This window comes from Scatophagus argus, chromosome 19 (genome assembly GCF_020382885.2).
Source record: "Scatophagus argus isolate fScaArg1 chromosome 19, fScaArg1.pri, whole genome shotgun sequence".
Classification (NCBI taxonomy): Eukaryota; Metazoa; Chordata; class Actinopteri; family Scatophagidae; genus Scatophagus; species Scatophagus argus.
Genome location: NC_058511.1, coordinates 5917787 through 5934578, shown reverse-complemented (window position 1 = coordinate 5934578; position 16792 = coordinate 5917787). Strand labels below are relative to the sequence as shown.

Here is a 16792-nt window from a genome sequence, read left to right as displayed (position 1 = left end):
TGTACACGTCACTTTTTTTTTAAACACATGAAGTTCAGTTTATTCATGATTTGGAGTATACAATAGCCCATCCACATAGTTTTGTGCTGGCTTCTGTGACTCTCCAATCAAACTCCACAACTTCATGGGAACGCACCGCAAACTTGTTGGAGAATCCCTATAAGCACATAAGCATTGTCATAAGAATCTATCTTAGAGATCAAAAGTACTCACTCACCAAAAAAAAAAGAATGTATTAATATAAAATCTTAATCTGAAAAGTAATAACTACAGCAGTGAATTACAGTTAACGGAGTGAAAAGTACATTACGTTCCTCTCAAATATAATGGAGCTCAAGTGCGAAGAACCATCAAATAGGAATACTTGGAAGAACCTCAAAACTATCTAGAATATGATGTGTAAAGTCAGAGAGCCTTAAATCACTTTTAAACTTAAAAACATGCTGTGAAAAACAGAACAGCACAAGCAAGAGATACATGTACAAATGGCTTCATTTAATTTATGTATTTCACAAACAATCCAAGAACTTATGAGACAAATGTACAGGAATTATTTTGCCATTTTATTATTTTTTTCTTGACATTATTGCTTTACAGTAAAATGCATTGGTTGGATATGTCCAGTATAGCAAGACAATACATTCATATAAGTTATACAGATGTCCTCAATAATGTTTTATAGTAACTAACTTTACATTAAATATATTTTTTAATCATTTATTATTCTTGACAAACAACTCCCACATCACATTGAGCTCACAGTGCATCAGGTCGCATTCAATCAAGAAGTACACACAGTTCTCGTGTTCAACCGTCGTTTCAGACGTGTGTTTTCTAAAGTGTGTGCGCTTTGTTTGTACAATTGATTTCCATACAATCTGAATTTATGCAGAGCTACAACAAGTATGGCATCTGAACTCCGAACTTCTTTTTTTCCTTCTCTTCCAAAAAAAAAAAAAAAAGTGACTTGGTAACAAAGATGCAAATCAGACAACTGGTGAGAACGCACGACTTGTTGTTCCCAATCCCTGCTGTGGTGTCACCACTCAAAACCTGGCAACCGGGACATGACCACACAGAGCAACAACAGAAATACACACAAACAAACAAACAAAAAAAAACCCCATAAACCTCAAAACTGCACATTCTGAATCAACTTAAGTACAGATGTGCCTTCCTCACAAAAAGCATCAAGAAATGTTGGGTTCCTGTATGTACAGAAGACCCACTGAACAGTTTGAGGACGAGGAAGGGAGGTGTTGATGGATCTCAGAGTCTGTAGGCCCTGTGTGGTCACCTCCATCCAACGAACACAGCCATTTGAGCCCCGATAGAATAGAAGCTTAAGGGGGTCCATTTATTTATTTATTTTTTAATTCCTTAAAGTCTGCTCTCATCCGGGTCCTCTGAAAAGGGACAAAGTCTCGAGGGCAGAGGAGCAAACCCATCCATCCATGCATTCCCTTCTGCTCCCTCAGCTCGGGTTGGTGGAGAGTTAATGCCCTTGTGCAAGAGGGGATAAGATAGGAAAAAAAAAGTGTGTGTGTGTGTACAAAGGAGGGGGGATACAAATCAGAATTCCCTCAAAGCTACTGTTCCAGAAATGTCCATCCTTTGGGCTCAGGTCACATACACACACACACCTGTGAGCTCACACATCAAGTACTACGAGACAAACCGACATCACATCTCCACAGGATCCCCTGTCTTTATATGGCAACCTTGCAGGGGCCTTCTGTCACATAGAATTCTTTAAATTGAGATTGCATATACAAGTGCCCACCGCCAACAGCGTGGCAGAGGAATTATTTTCAACACTGAAACACTCTCCACACTCAGTTTTTAAGTCTCTGCACCTCACCTGTGGACGCCTCGCAGGTATTTTTGCATGATGTCAAAAAAGTCTGGATTGCAGTGTGGCTCGTAGCTGCCGATTTTTGTAAAGAGGGTCGGGCTGTTTTCGATGGAGATGCCAAGAAGCCCTCAGCCTTTCGCTGTGCTGTGGAGGAGCTGCGTTTTAATGTCCCAGCATGCACTGCAAACAGAGGCAGGTGTGCTCATGGTGTTAACGAGGTCCCAGTCTGTTCAAGAGTCCAGTGTGAGAAAACCTAGCGTGGGCCCATACTGAGCGCACACACACACACACACACACGCACACACACATACAATGTTCTCACACACACACAGTCACATATACACTGAAAATACACACCCACAGAAGGAAGCACTAGTTGATTCAGAATGAGAGGACGGCTGTTAAAGTGCAATATCTACATGTAACTCAAAAATCAAGAGACCATCACCAGTGACACCTCCAGGAGTTGTCCTCCTCCGAGTTTCCCTGATAACCGACAGCTGTGGTTGGCACCCCTGTCCTTGGTAGAGGGGCTGTAGTAACCCCTGCTGGCCAGAGGGTGTTATAGCAGACAGTCAGTGTTGAGAACCGTCTGGTTTCTTTGCATTTTTTTTCAATATTTAGAACAACTACTTCCATTCTGCTGCTGTCTCGAGACGAGAACAAGTCACCTGATGATGATGATGGAAATAAAAAAAAAATATCAGAGGAATCCGACAGATCTGGAGCCAGTTTTTGAAGTTGTGCAGAAGGTAAAGTGAACTGACCCATCACTGAAAATAACACTGCAGTGGAGTCACCACCAGCAGCCAGAAACCCCTCTGAGTGGTCAAATCTCCTTACAGCACAAAGCAAGAAAAGCATCTGCGTGTGCAATTTGTTTCAGTGGAAAAACAGGCAATGTCCTATATTTGCAACAAGCTCTCCTCCATATTTCATACTTGACAAAACCTTGTTTTGAAAAAATAAATACAAAAAAAAGTGTTTACAAGTTTACATTGTGCCGTGCTGCATAAGCATAACACCCTCACAGTCGACTGATCCGGACTGTGACGCATCTTAACACAAAGTGTCCTGACAAAATGTCTTTTTCTCTTTTTTTTTTTTAAAGAAAACAATTTGATCAAGCAGGTGAAGAGTTGCAGAGGGTGAGTGAAGTGAAGCACTAACAGTATCTGCTCCCTGATGCCAAAGGCCATGCCAGGGGAGTCGGGTCCAGGCTGGAGGAGGGGAGCTGCCGAGGACAAAGCCCTCCTCCATGGGGTCAAGAGGAGAGAAGGTAAGGAGGGTGGTAACTCTGCTTTTTTCTTCTTCTTTTTAAGGAATTACTTTAAGGGGAGTTATCTTTGTGTTTGGGTTTGGTTGGAGTCCTAAGATTTCTTTTCTTTGCAGACTCTGGTTTGGTTTGTGGAAAAGCTTTGGAAATGTTTTGTGGAAAATCTACAATGCAAAAACAGTGAAAAACACACACCAACAACCAACAGGGGGCACTTTTGATTCTGGAGGTCCCCGACATCTAAAGGCATGCTAGATGGGTAGAAAGTTAACAGGCGCACAGAGGAAATAAAGACTTTACTGCAATAACAGGCAGTGCCCCAAATAATGGGCATTAAGGACTGGCACTGTGTGACAAGAGGACAAATTTGAGACACAGAATGGAGTCCACTCTTTCAGTGTATTCTGCCTCTTGAGGAAATGGGATTCATATTTGGGGCTAAAAGGATTACAAGGGAGAGAGCGCAAGGGAGGAGAGAGACAAGTCTGCAGATAGGTCCAGTATTACTGAAAAAGAAAAAAAAAGAAAAGGAGAGGAGAGGATAAAGATTTGGGATGCTATGGGAGCGCTGAGGTTTTGGTATCCGAGTCATGCCGCTGTGCTCTACTCCTCCATGCACATGGGCAGGTTGACGAAGGTGAAGACGTTGTACTCGATCATGACAGAGAAGCAGAGGAATACGGCGTACAAGACCAGGACGTACACTCCCAGCTTCACGTCCAGCCTCCATTTGTTCAGATGGATCCCCAGCACCTACAAACACACACACACACACACACACACACACATCAGGATGGCTTGTGCAGGACACCGTCTGCCTTGTGCAGGACACCGTCTACCGTCTCACTATGCACTGGCATGAGGTCAAGGCTGCACCCACTGATTTACACTGATCAGCTGCAACCTTAAAACCACTGACAGCTGAAGTGAATAACATCAATCTTCCGTTTACAGTGCAATGTTCTGCAGGTAAACCCTGCAATCATGTGGATGATCTTTCACACACACACCAACCACCTAAACATTGCAGAGCAAATATACAGCAGACCCCAACCCCCCAACCCCCTGATGGCAACAGCTCTTCCCGTCAACATCACTCACTCATTCAGTCAGAGGTTTCAGTGTTGTGGCTGATTGGTGTTTATACCTTAATTATACTGCACTGCATTCCTGAACTCACTGAGTATCATGTAATTTAACTGTGCCACCGATACGCATAAAAAGCAAATCTAAAATTATGATCCACAAGAGGCATTTCTGTCTTCTTTGAGCAGTGATTACAATGCAGCAACGTCCCCATCTTTCTATGGATGAAGTTTCTGTACATTACTGATCTGCGTTTGAGACATCGTCATCCGAAAAACATATTAAAACCAAACCAAAATGACTGAACTTTTCGATAAAATATTTTGCTTATGCCAAAAAGAACAATCCTTCCTCTGCTGTTTACAAGACTTACAATTTAACATTTTGATGAATCAAAGTTCAGTCACGACTGTAGCGCATGAGTCAAGATGTGAGGAGCCAAACTGGGTTGTTATTTATCCAAGTTAAACCACCAGACTTTCCACTTTAAATATGTATACCGCACTACATCAGCCAAACAGGTTGCCTTCCTGGAAGCGATCAACTATTGCTCACCGTGAGGGCCACAGAGCCCAGCAGAAGCACCACCGAGTAGACCAGGCCCCGACTGTTAATCATCACCTGCAACACACAAGACGGATCAGCAATTCATCTGCAGCTCGTCACTCTTTTCAATGAATAAGAGAAATAAAATAAATAAATAAATAAAAAGGGCAACTGGAATTTGTTTTTTTTTTCCTTACACTCACACAACCATACAGAATTGGAAGGATCAGAGTACTTGTAAGGCAAACAAGCTGCTTACCTCTGATCCATAGTCGACACACATGGTCTGTAATGCCCAGGGGACCCCCAGCCCCACCAGAATGTCAAACACATTACTGCCAATAGTGTTGGACACTGCCATGTCTCCCAAACCTGCAACAAAACCAGATAGCAACCATGATTTTAAGTAAGGATGTGTAGTTTTTTTTCCAGCTAGACTTTCAGGTCAAATAAAGCACTTTGTTTCCAAATGAAGATTAACATTTTGTTTTTCCGTGCTTTCTAATATTCAAAAAAGCCCGAACCTCATTAAGCTGGGAAGGCTGTGATGCAGGACCACACTGTGATGTCTATAAACAGCTCTGCACCATTTTCTCCTGCTCCTGTGCTCTGTTACACTCTGCACATCCCCACTCGTTCAACTGTTTTCTATGCACTTAGAAGGCAACACACTTCTGGACACCAATCTGCAAGTATGCTACACTAAACGCCTTGTATGAAAGTGTTGGCAGGTGAATATTATTTTGTGAATTTTTTTTCCACCTGTCAAAATTAAAAATACAAATATAATAGTAATCATAATATTAAAAAAAAGGATCACAAAACTCTTTTTTCCTTGCTTGCCTCTCAGGGATTCTGTCGATATCTGCCCATCCACTTAAAAACCAGGGGTTAGCCCAGAGAACACTTTCAGCCCAAACAAGACACTGTAGCTATATCTGTATTTGTATTTATTTGTATTCCACTGATCGATGAAAATGTCCTGGTGGACTAGTGGTATAAAAAAAACACATGACCACAACATCCATTTGTCCCTCCACTGTGTAACAATAATAAAAAAATCCTCAAGAGCACAGTCTAAAAATGTGTCGGGTGGGGGTGGAGATACCTTGCCGGGCCACAATGAGACTGGCTATGCAGTCTGGGACGCTGGTTCCTGCAGCCAGGAAAGTGATACCCATGATGACATCAGGGATTCCCAGAGTGTAGCCGATTATTGTCACCTAAGAGAAAAATACAGCGAGAGTGTTCAATAAGAGCATTCTTCTTATTCTTCTTAGGAAAATACTATTAACCATGGATGGCATAATGGGAGTGTGCTTGGAACAGCAGGAGACGCAGTGTAGTCTGGCTATTTTCCTGCCATTTGCCACTAGAGGGATCTACAAGACGACAGTTAAACTGCTGCCATTTAGTTATGTGGAGACTTTAAAGTGGCTTCTCAGATAAAGGCCATATTAATAAGGTTTCATCTTGAGCGGGTATAGATGAAACCTTAGTGCATATGCAGCTGTGGGGAAGTCGCTCTGGGATTTTCTCAAGAATTACAGCTTTATATGTTTTAACGTTTATAATGGTAGACTGAACCCTACTAATGGGATTTTTTTGTAAATATCATCAAGAGATAAAGTTGTTGTGGATTATTTAATAAGCCCCAATGACTGTCAGGACTCTTGTACTGATTTTAAGCTGATCAATTTAATATCTGAGTCCAATTGAAATGTATTCTTCCACAGCTGATACGGTGGTCATTCCAACTGAAGGACAACTGCGAGTACGTCCAGAAATTTATTAGGAAGTCATATCATACACTATACCTGAGGTGTAGAGAAATGAATACATGGCAAAATACAACCTGTATTTTTCAAGCGAGAAAGGGAGACAGATCAGAAAGCAGGAATGAGAGTCATATCACACAGCAGATAAATGAAAAGGAAATGTTAAAGATTCATTTGACCAGAAGTGAGGGGAAAAATACAGGCAAACTATTTCTGATAGGAGAATATGGTTCTATTAAAAGGAAGTTCAGAAGTTAGAACAAACAAATCCACCACTTATACCCCAAGGAAATGTTATTAGATAACAGTGTCACTGAAAACAGAGACAGCACTTAGAAAACAGGAGAAACACATCGCAGATTTATTTTCAGGAAATGATTTTGGTCACGCATTTTTGAATTGCATCTGTGCTACAATATTGCATGTTATGACTTTACTCAAGAAGAGTAATGGCTGTGCACAAAGCAAGATTGAAGACGACATCCACAACCAGAGATGTTGCAAAATTCTGTTAATTTTTATAAAATCTTATTGTTTAGGAGGTACTCATCTATCATTTCAAAACATGCTTTGAAATAGGTACTGTCCAATCAGCACAGTGCGAGCCCATTATTAAACCTCCTCAAAAGTCAGCGAGGAGTGACCCCAGAACACCCCAGAAATATATTTTAAAAAACACTGACCCCTCCCCATCTATTGGCTGACAAATCATTTCAGTGACACTAGACCTGGTAAATGTCTCTCTTTCCACACTATACTCACCATCCAGACCATGAAGTAGGAGAAGATGGCAATCCAGAGAGTGGACAGGATGAAGGAAAGCATGAAGTATTTCTCCCAGCGGGGCTTGGCACAGTTTGGGATGGTAAGGAAGAGCAACAGGAGCAGAGGCCACGAGATCAGCCACTTCACCTTGCTGCCAATACCCCCTGCAGCAGAAATACATGTTAGCACATGTGATCAGCCTCCTCAGCTTTGGATCAAAACACTTTAGCAGTTTACAGTATGCTTGTTTTTAAGTAATGTGGTAGGAAAACCTGTATTGTCAAGTTCAAAAGTACAACCACATTTTGCAACCAGTACATTATATTCAAAAAATAAAATTTCCATGTGAACAAATGTTATCACGATCAAGATTGAGCTGCAGACTTTCTATTCAGTGGTCCTGGTCAGGCCCACAAATCTTCACTTTACAAACAATAATGAAATCTGGCTTCCTCTCACTGACTATGTGGATCTATTCTTTCCAGCTGGATTGCTTATGTCAAACATCGCTTGTTTCAGTTTGAGGCAAGCCATACAGGACAGGGCCATAAAGGATATAAATATGCCTGAAATGTCAAAGATCTTTGAAAATATTATTCTTGTATAATTTTTATGCCCTAAAAGTATCCACCCAGCTATGCCAAATTCCACATAACTCATCAAGTAAACACACTAATCACATACTTGGAATATGAAACGGCGAGATGGTGTCGTTTTCCTCCGCCTCAGTGGGCTTGTCCTCTGGCACGTTTCCATTCTCGATTTCAATCTTCCCGTCAATCACTTGTGTCTCCACTCCATTGGCAGCTTGGACCAACTTCTGGCGCTTTCAGAAAAAAGAAACTAAGTCAAAGAGCACATGAACTCACGCGCTGCTGCTCTGACGCTTTATTTTTGTGTCTGGAGTCACAAATGAAACCAACAAACACATATATGAACAATGTGAGTGAGGCCTACAAAAACATGTGAAAATAGTCTACCCTCAAAGTAAACTTAGCATACCGCAGTAGCAGCTAGACTCTCTTATTGGAGCAACAACGAGCAGGTGTACCTCTGTAATGATGAGGCGACTGGCCATTCGTAGGCGGGTCTTGGGTCCAAAATGGCTGGTGACCATGACACGGAGACCAGCTTCTGGAAATCTAAACTTTGAAGGGCTGGCGTTCATGATCTCGTCCACCATCACCACCGATCCGCGGCTGTAAGCCTTGCTGGGCTTAACTGAGGGGGGTTGGAGGGATTCAATACAAATATAAGAACTAATGAATGAGCTGTGCATCAATCTACCAGACAAGAAGAGCATCAAACTGTATTTTTCCATTTCTGTCCAATTTACTTGTTTCATTCAAGCACATGTACTTAATTACATCACATTGGAACATCCTCAAATGCAAATAAAACTTAACAGGACTACACAGAGCAAACACAGGGGGCCATCAGAAACTCTGTACTGTACTATAAGCATCTGTAGTGTCAATTTGTATTCTGAAGTTTTACAGTCAGGCCAGCTTACTAAGGAATAATAGATGCTGAGCCAGAGCCATTTTGACAGCATGTTAAGACTTAAAGCTGCAGCAGGCAAAGGCTTTATTTCAACATACACCAAAGATGTTTTTCCAAACCAAAACAAAAATACTTACACTTTAAAATAATCTGAGGAAAAGAAGTTAGTAAACAAATCTCTAAATTTAAAGATACACGGTGTCTCTAAATGTGTGGAGAAAGGTTCACCTGAGAGTCAGAGAGCACCATATTTAAAATCACATGGTACAGTAGTAGTTTAACAGCCTCAAATTCCATTTTTATTCCTTTGACTTCACTCTGTCCTCATTCCGTGGCGGAAAACAGTGCAAAATCTTGAGGGAATCACCCCTGGACTCACCAGTGCTGCACCACCCTGACCCCACACCCTCAGTCTCCATCTATCCTTTTGGTATGAAACATCAGACACCACCAGTGTGTTGTGTGCAGCTACTGACATCACATGATTTCTGGGTACTGGACTTCAAATAGTTCCCCAAATTGCCTGCTGCAGCTTTGAAGTTTCTCTGCCAGTTTTGAATATTTATGGGTGAACCGAGATTGATTTCAAAATCTGTGACATGAAAGGTTTAACCTCTGGCATCTTTGAACAGACAAAATCTCCACACTGTTTTGCAGGTGGGCTGACTCATCAAACGTATGGCCGTTTCACTTCTGACGATTTGTGCTCACACTTCAAAATGTTTTTATTGGCATCCTATAAGTCCTCATTTGCTCTGTGCTCACAGTATAAGATGCAGTGTATGGGGAATAAAAAACTTCTACAGTACATTTATTGGTTTAACTCAGCCTTAATTTGACTTATTATGCATGCAAGAATGCACATTAATTAACTGTGTAAACAGAGCCGGCATAAACATTTCCTCTTGTGAAATTCATTACCACTTCAGGAGTGAGTGGGTCTACACCCCAGAGATCGGCAGAGGAAAAGTAGTATGCAAGCAGAAAGAACTGGCACACAGCAGCACACTGTTGACAATAAGCAAGAGTAGGTTTAGTAAGGCTAAACAGACAGGCATGTTAACACTAACGCAGCCAGAGTGAGAAGGATTAAATCTCTCAGAGGGGTTAAAATGTCACTGATCAGATGTTTTTGATAGGTTAAAAGCAAGAAGAGAAAAACAGGAGAGCTGCGGCTAAGAAGAAATCTCACCCAAACATGACTTTGTAAAAAGATGTCATTCAGAAAAGGAAGTTTATTTGTTTTTGTTTTTTTTAAGAGGTTTTTTTAGAAGTTTGAAACCAAAGACAAGAAACTCCCCTGACATTAAACTGCACTACCAAAGGAAGATAAAGAATATCTTCATTATGCTGCTACCATATTTAACAACAGTCTTTAATTTTGTGCCCCCGTATGCTCAGATAAGAACATTAATAGAGAAGTTTTTAACCCCTCAGGTAGTGCAGTTCATTGGTGTCAGAGGACTCAAGTTTTCTTGAACTTTTGGAAAGTCTTTCTGCAGAACCATATTCAAAAATGTGAATGAGATTTGGGAAATGTGTTTAAGTGGTTTCTTGCCAAGAGCTGAGAAGATCGATACCACTCATGTCTGTACACTGAATATGAAACAAGAGCCAGCAACCACTTAGCTTAGCACAACATTAGGACTGGAAACCACAAGAAAGAGTGAAAAAAAAAACTGTACAAAGGTAACAAAAGACATCTACCAGCACCTCTAAGATTAACACTTTATCTTGTTTGTTAAAAGTAGAACAACTCGTGGTTGTACAGCTGTGGCAGACCACTTTCTGGCTTGCTTCACCACATCTGGACAGGGCCAGGCTAGATTTATCTCCCTGTTTTCAGTCTGTTTGCTAAACTGGCTGTTGCTTAACTTTTAACAGGCAATTGAGACGTATCTATATCTTCTCACCAGTCAGCAAGGAAGCAAATCTGCATATTTCTCAAAATATCAAATTGTTACTTAAAAAGATTTCAGCAGAATAAAGTAGAAGCTGAAGCTACTGAAGGTAGTTCAGCAGAAAGGGACAAAGGCCTCAGCCACTGACTGCCTAACAGAAGGAAACAACTACAGCCTTCCAGAGAATCAAAGTCAAATCGCCTTATATATTCCATATCTTATTAAAGTACACAGCATCTGATTAACTTCCTGGCAGAGAATAGTCTTGGGTATCCAGCCTGTCTGATTAACCTTACCTGTTGAGAGTAAAGGCGATGACGGGTCGTCATCCCAAACATAGTCATAACTAGTATTACCGTCCTCCATCTCACTGCTGGCTGCAGCGTTACCATTGGCCACGTTCTTCGACTTCCCCATGAAAAATTTCTGCATGCTGGAGTTGAATCTGGTAAACAGATGGAACATAATCCTCAAATTAGAGTCACTGAAATAGTTCAGCCCTGAGTCCAAAAACGAAAGACATAAACAAGGTAGGACACTCAGTGTCAAGATTTACATTTGCAAACAGATTTATGAGCTTCACATGAAAGGCTCCAACTTGTTTGAAATATAGATAAGCTGCATATTAATTAGTCAAAATAAACAATGTACTCTCAATGCTTCTATAGATTGAATTTACAGTTAAGGTGGCCTACTTTCTAAAGAAAAAAATAAGAAAGAACAGCATCAGCATTACACTAAGCAAACGGCTGAAATTTGCTGCTCTGCACTAAAATAGGGAGAAAAAGTAAAACCTTCCAAGAAGCTAATCACACAGTTTCATCAGTCACACAGACCTTGATAGCTGTAGCTGCCTATCTAAAGCTATAACTTTCATTCTAAAACTATATCAGCCATTATATCTAATGTTCACGGCTCATACTGTGTATTGCTGTTCTTTAGCATCACAATGAAAACTTTCATGGCTATGACATTTTGGCAAATGCTAACAAAGTTAGCTAGCTATTGCTACAAAGGAGTCCATACAATTAGTCAGTTTTAGGCCCAAGCATACTTAACTAAGAATAAATTATTTGAAAGTTTTGTTGCTTTGTGTTGTTGTACTTTTCCCCCTATGTTGTTATTTGTTTCACACTTGTCAGCATGTGTGCTATTTGAGGAAGAAAGAAACAGAATCACATCCCAGCCCTGGAAGGTCACCTCAGAGAACTGATCGTGCTATATAAAACCCACTCTACTCTATTTTGACTGGAACAGCCCAGAATGGTTAGCGGATATTTTGGGAGAGTGGAGACATATGACAGCATATCCTACAGTAAGCACTTCTTTCCTCCAAATGAAAAAGGAGAGGAGTGATCCGGTTAAGCCTGTGCTCTTAGCCACTGCAGAGGGAGAAAGATTAAACCCTTATGGCAGGGAAAGAGCAGACTGCTGCTGAGTGTAACGGAGATTACCAGCTGGACAGAGACAGTGGCACAGGACAACATGGTCGGCATTATGCAGTTTGGAGTATAAAGACGCAAATATGGTGCAAAAGGAGGGATTCTGTATTTTCCTGCATGATACAGTAAAAGAAACAGGAGACAAAATGTTCAGATTTTAACCCAAAACAGTTACTAGAAACTGACACAGGCATTGCTAATGATCCGTTTAAATAATCTCAAGTTCAAAAGAAAAGTAAAAAAACATACAAGAGATTAAAGTGTATTTCAGTTTAATGAAATGAAATACATCCGAAGTAAGGATTTAATGTTAATTTTTTGGTGTTTAGTGGTTTGAGTTCAACAGACTGTGAACTGGAAGATTCTGTGTGAAGCTATGTGTATAGGAGTTAAATCAATTATTATTTCAAATGAATCACAAATGCTTGTATCTCATAGAACTGTCAAAGACACTCAAATGAGAAACTAACCAGCTGTGTGAAATTGCATAAGAAAAAAAAGCACCTAATTCATTATTGGGTGCAGTTTATTCCACCAGAAGGCTCCTGAGCTGAACTGCCAGCTAACTTCTGAGTTAGACCCAGGTATTAATGTGTAGCAGTTTAAGCGTCTCCACGAGTCGTTAGCAGTTCTCAAGAGACATTTCCCCTCTAAACCTGCAAAGCCTTAGAAGGACCCTGATGCTTAGATTGGTAACCAGTGCACTAAGCTACCTGACTGCATAGAAAGTACTTAAAACTAGCCTCATCTCAACCAGCTACATTAGTGAGATGGTTATATATTGATCTGTATCTGTATTAATAATCTAAAATATATCTAATATTGTGTCAGTCACAGGGGGCTTTTTACTAAGTGACTATGTACTTGTACTTCATATTCTAAGCACATTTAGAGGATGTGCAGAACTCACTTCATGACAAGAATGTATCCAGCATACATGACCACCAGCACCAAACTTTCCCACCTGATGAAGAGGAAAAGAAATGCAGGATGAGGGATAAATGACAATAAATAAGAAGATTGTTATTATTATTGTTAAGAAATAAAAAGAATACGTCATTTTTTTTAACTTCCATTAATATTTACAGTCTTTCCTTCTGCCTGCTGCAACCAGTATTGGGTAGTATTATTAATTGGAGCCAGCAACTAAGCTTGACATTAAAACAAACTGAAAAGCTTACATTTTAAAACTTTAAAGCTCATCTATGTAACTTCTGATGAACAATGGCTGTGGTACCAATTACAGAGCAACAGTAACCTGTGGCGTAACAGCAGCACTAGCAGTGTGGAGTTGTAGGTTAGCTAACTGAATCAGCTCAGCCAGCTGTAGTATCTCTGTAAAGTTTGCCCATGTTAGCCACTAAAAGCAAATGGTCATATCAAAACAAGTGAGACTGTGGCAGCAAAATCTTTGAGCATTTGGGAAAGATCAAGGCTTTATTACTTATGAATTCAGCTTTTCAGTCATAATAGAAATGTGCACATACAACACTTAACTAGATCAGTAACTTACCAAACGATCTTCTCATCATAAATGAACTGTAAAGTAAAGGGAAACATTTCTCATAGATTAAACAACGTTCAAATTTAATTAAAGAAAAAAAAAGTTTTCATGATGAATGCGTGTGGTGAACTTGTCCAACTTACTGCAATCAAAGCCACAACAGACAGGATGTAGTAGAAGGAATCCCTGAAAACTGCCCACCAGGTCAATATCACCACCTGAAAAAAGTCATTTTTAAAATGCATCTGTGCATAAAAGAATTGTTTCAAGTGTATTTCAAAGTAAAGTAAAAGCACTTAATATAAATAAAATTGAACAGGGAACTGAACAGATTTATGATTTATGTGTTTACGTTTTCTCCTTTTCCACTAAAACCAGTTCTGAGGAAACTGAAGCAGATGGCTTTGTTACCCCTCAGCAGTAAAACTTCTCCTACACATGTGCTGCTTTGCAGTCTAAATAAACAGAATGATGCTGTTGCAGCAGGAAGTCACACACAAAAAAACACACACACACCTGTCCAGCAAAGATCCCACAAACTCCAATGATGCAAAGGATGTTGAAGACTGCTGAGCCCACAATGGTCCCCACCCCCACATCACCGTGGGTGATGAAAACACCTGCACACACGAAGCAGCCAATCAGAAACAGTGGCGACACAAAGCATCTGGGAATGTCTGAGTGTATGCACACACTGTATTGTGTGTGTGTGTGGGTGTGTGTGTGTGTACCAATGACAGATGCAAAAAGCTCCGGTGCAGAACTGCCAGCTGCCATGAAGGTGGCTCCTGCAACATCTTCACTGAGATCTAATTTCTGCAAAAATAAAGCAAAGATCAGTGATTTGCACAGCGTGCACAGAAAAACCACAACTGTGCAACTGCAAGACTGAAAAATGAAAGACTACAACTCTCAGGTACCTCACAGATCTTCTCCAGCGATGTCACAAAGTATTCATCGCATGTTATGGCGAGGGCCAGAAACATGTAGAGTGCCTTGGGACAGAATGAGCAGAGTTTAGTTTGAAAAGTGTGTGTGACAAGGGTAAGACACAGCAAGAATAATGTGTGTGTTCACGTATTGATAGACCTTAATCATCCGCTGAGTTACTAGAATTAGCAGAGTGAATAAAGCCTCGGCAGGGGAGGCTAAAGGACAGGTAAAGGGGAATCTTATAGCGCAGCACTTAATGACCTGCATTAAAATCAAATGTCAATTCACTGACAAACCATTTGACTCTAAATTGACAGGGTCTGCTGCACAGTCACACTGCTGGGAGTGTGTATGCGTGTGCAGCCTATTTCAGCAAATGAGGTGAGATCTATAAATTATAGATCAGGTGTGATATCATCATGCATGTCCTGTTCCTTGCCATCCACAGGGGGCAGCGTAGGACTGCAGAATGACCAGACCTCTACCACCACCCCCAAATACACATTTTATCATGACTTTTACTTTAAGTAAAAGCAAAAAACAAGTAAAAAAAAGAAGGAAAGAAAGAAAAAACACTTTTTATTTTGTTAGAATGTAATATTTGGACTTTCACTGGAGGATCTGAATACTTTCTCCACCACTGTCAGTGCTGGTGATGCAGTAAATGTTGGTGTATTTCAGCTTTCATTAAAGCTTAAAAAGCTTTAGAAGAGCTACTACTCTCCACACAGCAAGTATCTCAGGCTGGGATGTGCGTGAGGAAATAGTTCCTCCTACTCTCAACAAGGTCTGTAGATTATCTTGAATAATGAGTTCATGATTTCTGAAGAAAAACTTTGCTGTTTACCTTTTTTGATTTCTTTTGTTTTAATTTTTTAATTATTTATCTATTTTTTTTTCTTACTGGCCATTAAGAGTTAGATTCCTAACGAGCTTACAGTATAAGAGAAGGAAGACACAATCCAAAAAAAGCCCATTTTCTGTGCAAAAAGTATACTAAACATTATATCTGAATCTAATATGAGGCTTTAGCATCCAGAGTAAGACAAATCAACAGGGTATCTGCTAAAGTTACTGTCCTTCAGTATAAGATTCCCTGTGTTCTCTTGTTGAGCTGCTGTGGAAGTGTAGTAATTGAAAAAAAATACCAAAAAGATTGTGAAATTATCCCAGAATCCAGCAGTACTACATTAAAATTGTTGAGTATATCCAAAATCCTAAAATTCAGCTAAAATTCAGTCTGGGGTACGAAAAAAACAAAACAAAAAAAACACCCAAAAACCCTTTCTCAAACCAGTTAAATCCAGCATAAGGGGAAATACTGGCTGAACAGCACTGAATGACTCCACACGTAGCTTGAGTGGAGGTTAGTAAGACTGGATGTAGACAATCAGTATTTCATACAGAGAAGCAGCTCATTCAATATAAACAAAGGACATTTGTCTGTCCTGATTTCCACCCCCGGGTGTGTATTTATCAAGCCTCTCAGCTTTAGTTCAAATGAATCACATGCTTAAATTTAAAGTGTGACTAAAAACACTCTGCTAACTTATTTATGAAGCTTTCTGCACACATTCCACAATTAAGAACATCCTTGAAGTTGAAACTACACCCACAAAGGGAAAGTTAATCACATCTTGTAGTATTCAAAAACTTTAAAACAGGCATATATCAAATGATTTTAATTTTTTGCTGCATCTTGTGCTGATTTTCAGTGACAAAACTGTTTACCAACAGTTTTACAAGCTGTTACCTCACCCCGTCCTTCATCGTAAACAACTGAGCCTTTCAAGGATTCCTCTTTCATACCCAGTCATGACACTATAACCACTTACCAATGAACCAGTTTACCTGGGAGCTGTCCAACAGGTGTTTTTGGAGCATTTCACAACTTTCATTCGATTCAGAAAAAGTATATATTTACAAAAGTAAAATTTATGGAGTTTCAGTGTCCAAAATTAGCAAAATTAGCAAATGATCACAGTCTGTGTTTGTTTGCTTTAAACGGAGTTCAAACTTTTTTGGGTTGTACAAGCCCAGCTAAAAGTGTTTGTTTGTGCCTTGGCTACAATAAAGACATGTGTGATATAATATTCTGTACACAATGTTACTTTGAGTTGTCCAGTCTTGTCCCACACAACACATTTAGGAAAAGATTTGCAGATATTTTTGGATTGTTTTTTTTCCTGAGTGTGAGCTTAAA

At 40.1% G+C, this 16792-nt stretch overlaps 1 protein-coding gene across 2 annotated transcripts in view; it reads right to left on the bottom strand.

Annotated features, from left to right (window-relative positions):
• Positions 1 to 542: 542 nt before the first annotated feature.
• Positions 543 to 16792, bottom strand: part of slc24a4b (solute carrier family 24 member 4b) — a 32192-nt gene continuing 15942 nt past the window's right edge. The window contains exons 4-17 of one of the 2 annotated variants that reach the window (XM_046373369.1): positions 14577 to 14651; positions 14388 to 14472; positions 14173 to 14276; positions 13800 to 13874; positions 13666 to 13691; positions 13063 to 13116; positions 11067 to 11155; positions 8358 to 8527; positions 7991 to 8132; positions 7304 to 7470; positions 5872 to 5986; positions 5023 to 5135; positions 4773 to 4838; positions 543 to 3884 (exon numbers count right to left, since the gene is read on the bottom strand). In XM_046373369.1, coding sequence (XP_046229325.1) covers positions 3735 to 3884; positions 4773 to 4838; positions 5023 to 5135; positions 5872 to 5986; positions 7304 to 7470; positions 7991 to 8132; positions 8358 to 8527; positions 11067 to 11155; positions 13063 to 13116; positions 13666 to 13691; positions 13800 to 13874; positions 14173 to 14276; positions 14388 to 14472; positions 14577 to 14651 — 1431 coding nt within the window. In that variant the 3' untranslated portion in view covers positions 543 to 3734. The remainder of the gene's footprint in view (positions 3885 to 4772; positions 4839 to 5022; positions 5136 to 5871; positions 5987 to 7303; positions 7471 to 7990; positions 8133 to 8357; positions 8528 to 11066; positions 11156 to 13062; positions 13117 to 13665; positions 13692 to 13799; positions 13875 to 14172; positions 14277 to 14387; positions 14473 to 14576; positions 14652 to 16792) is intronic. The other variant, XM_046373370.1, reaches the window with a different exon arrangement.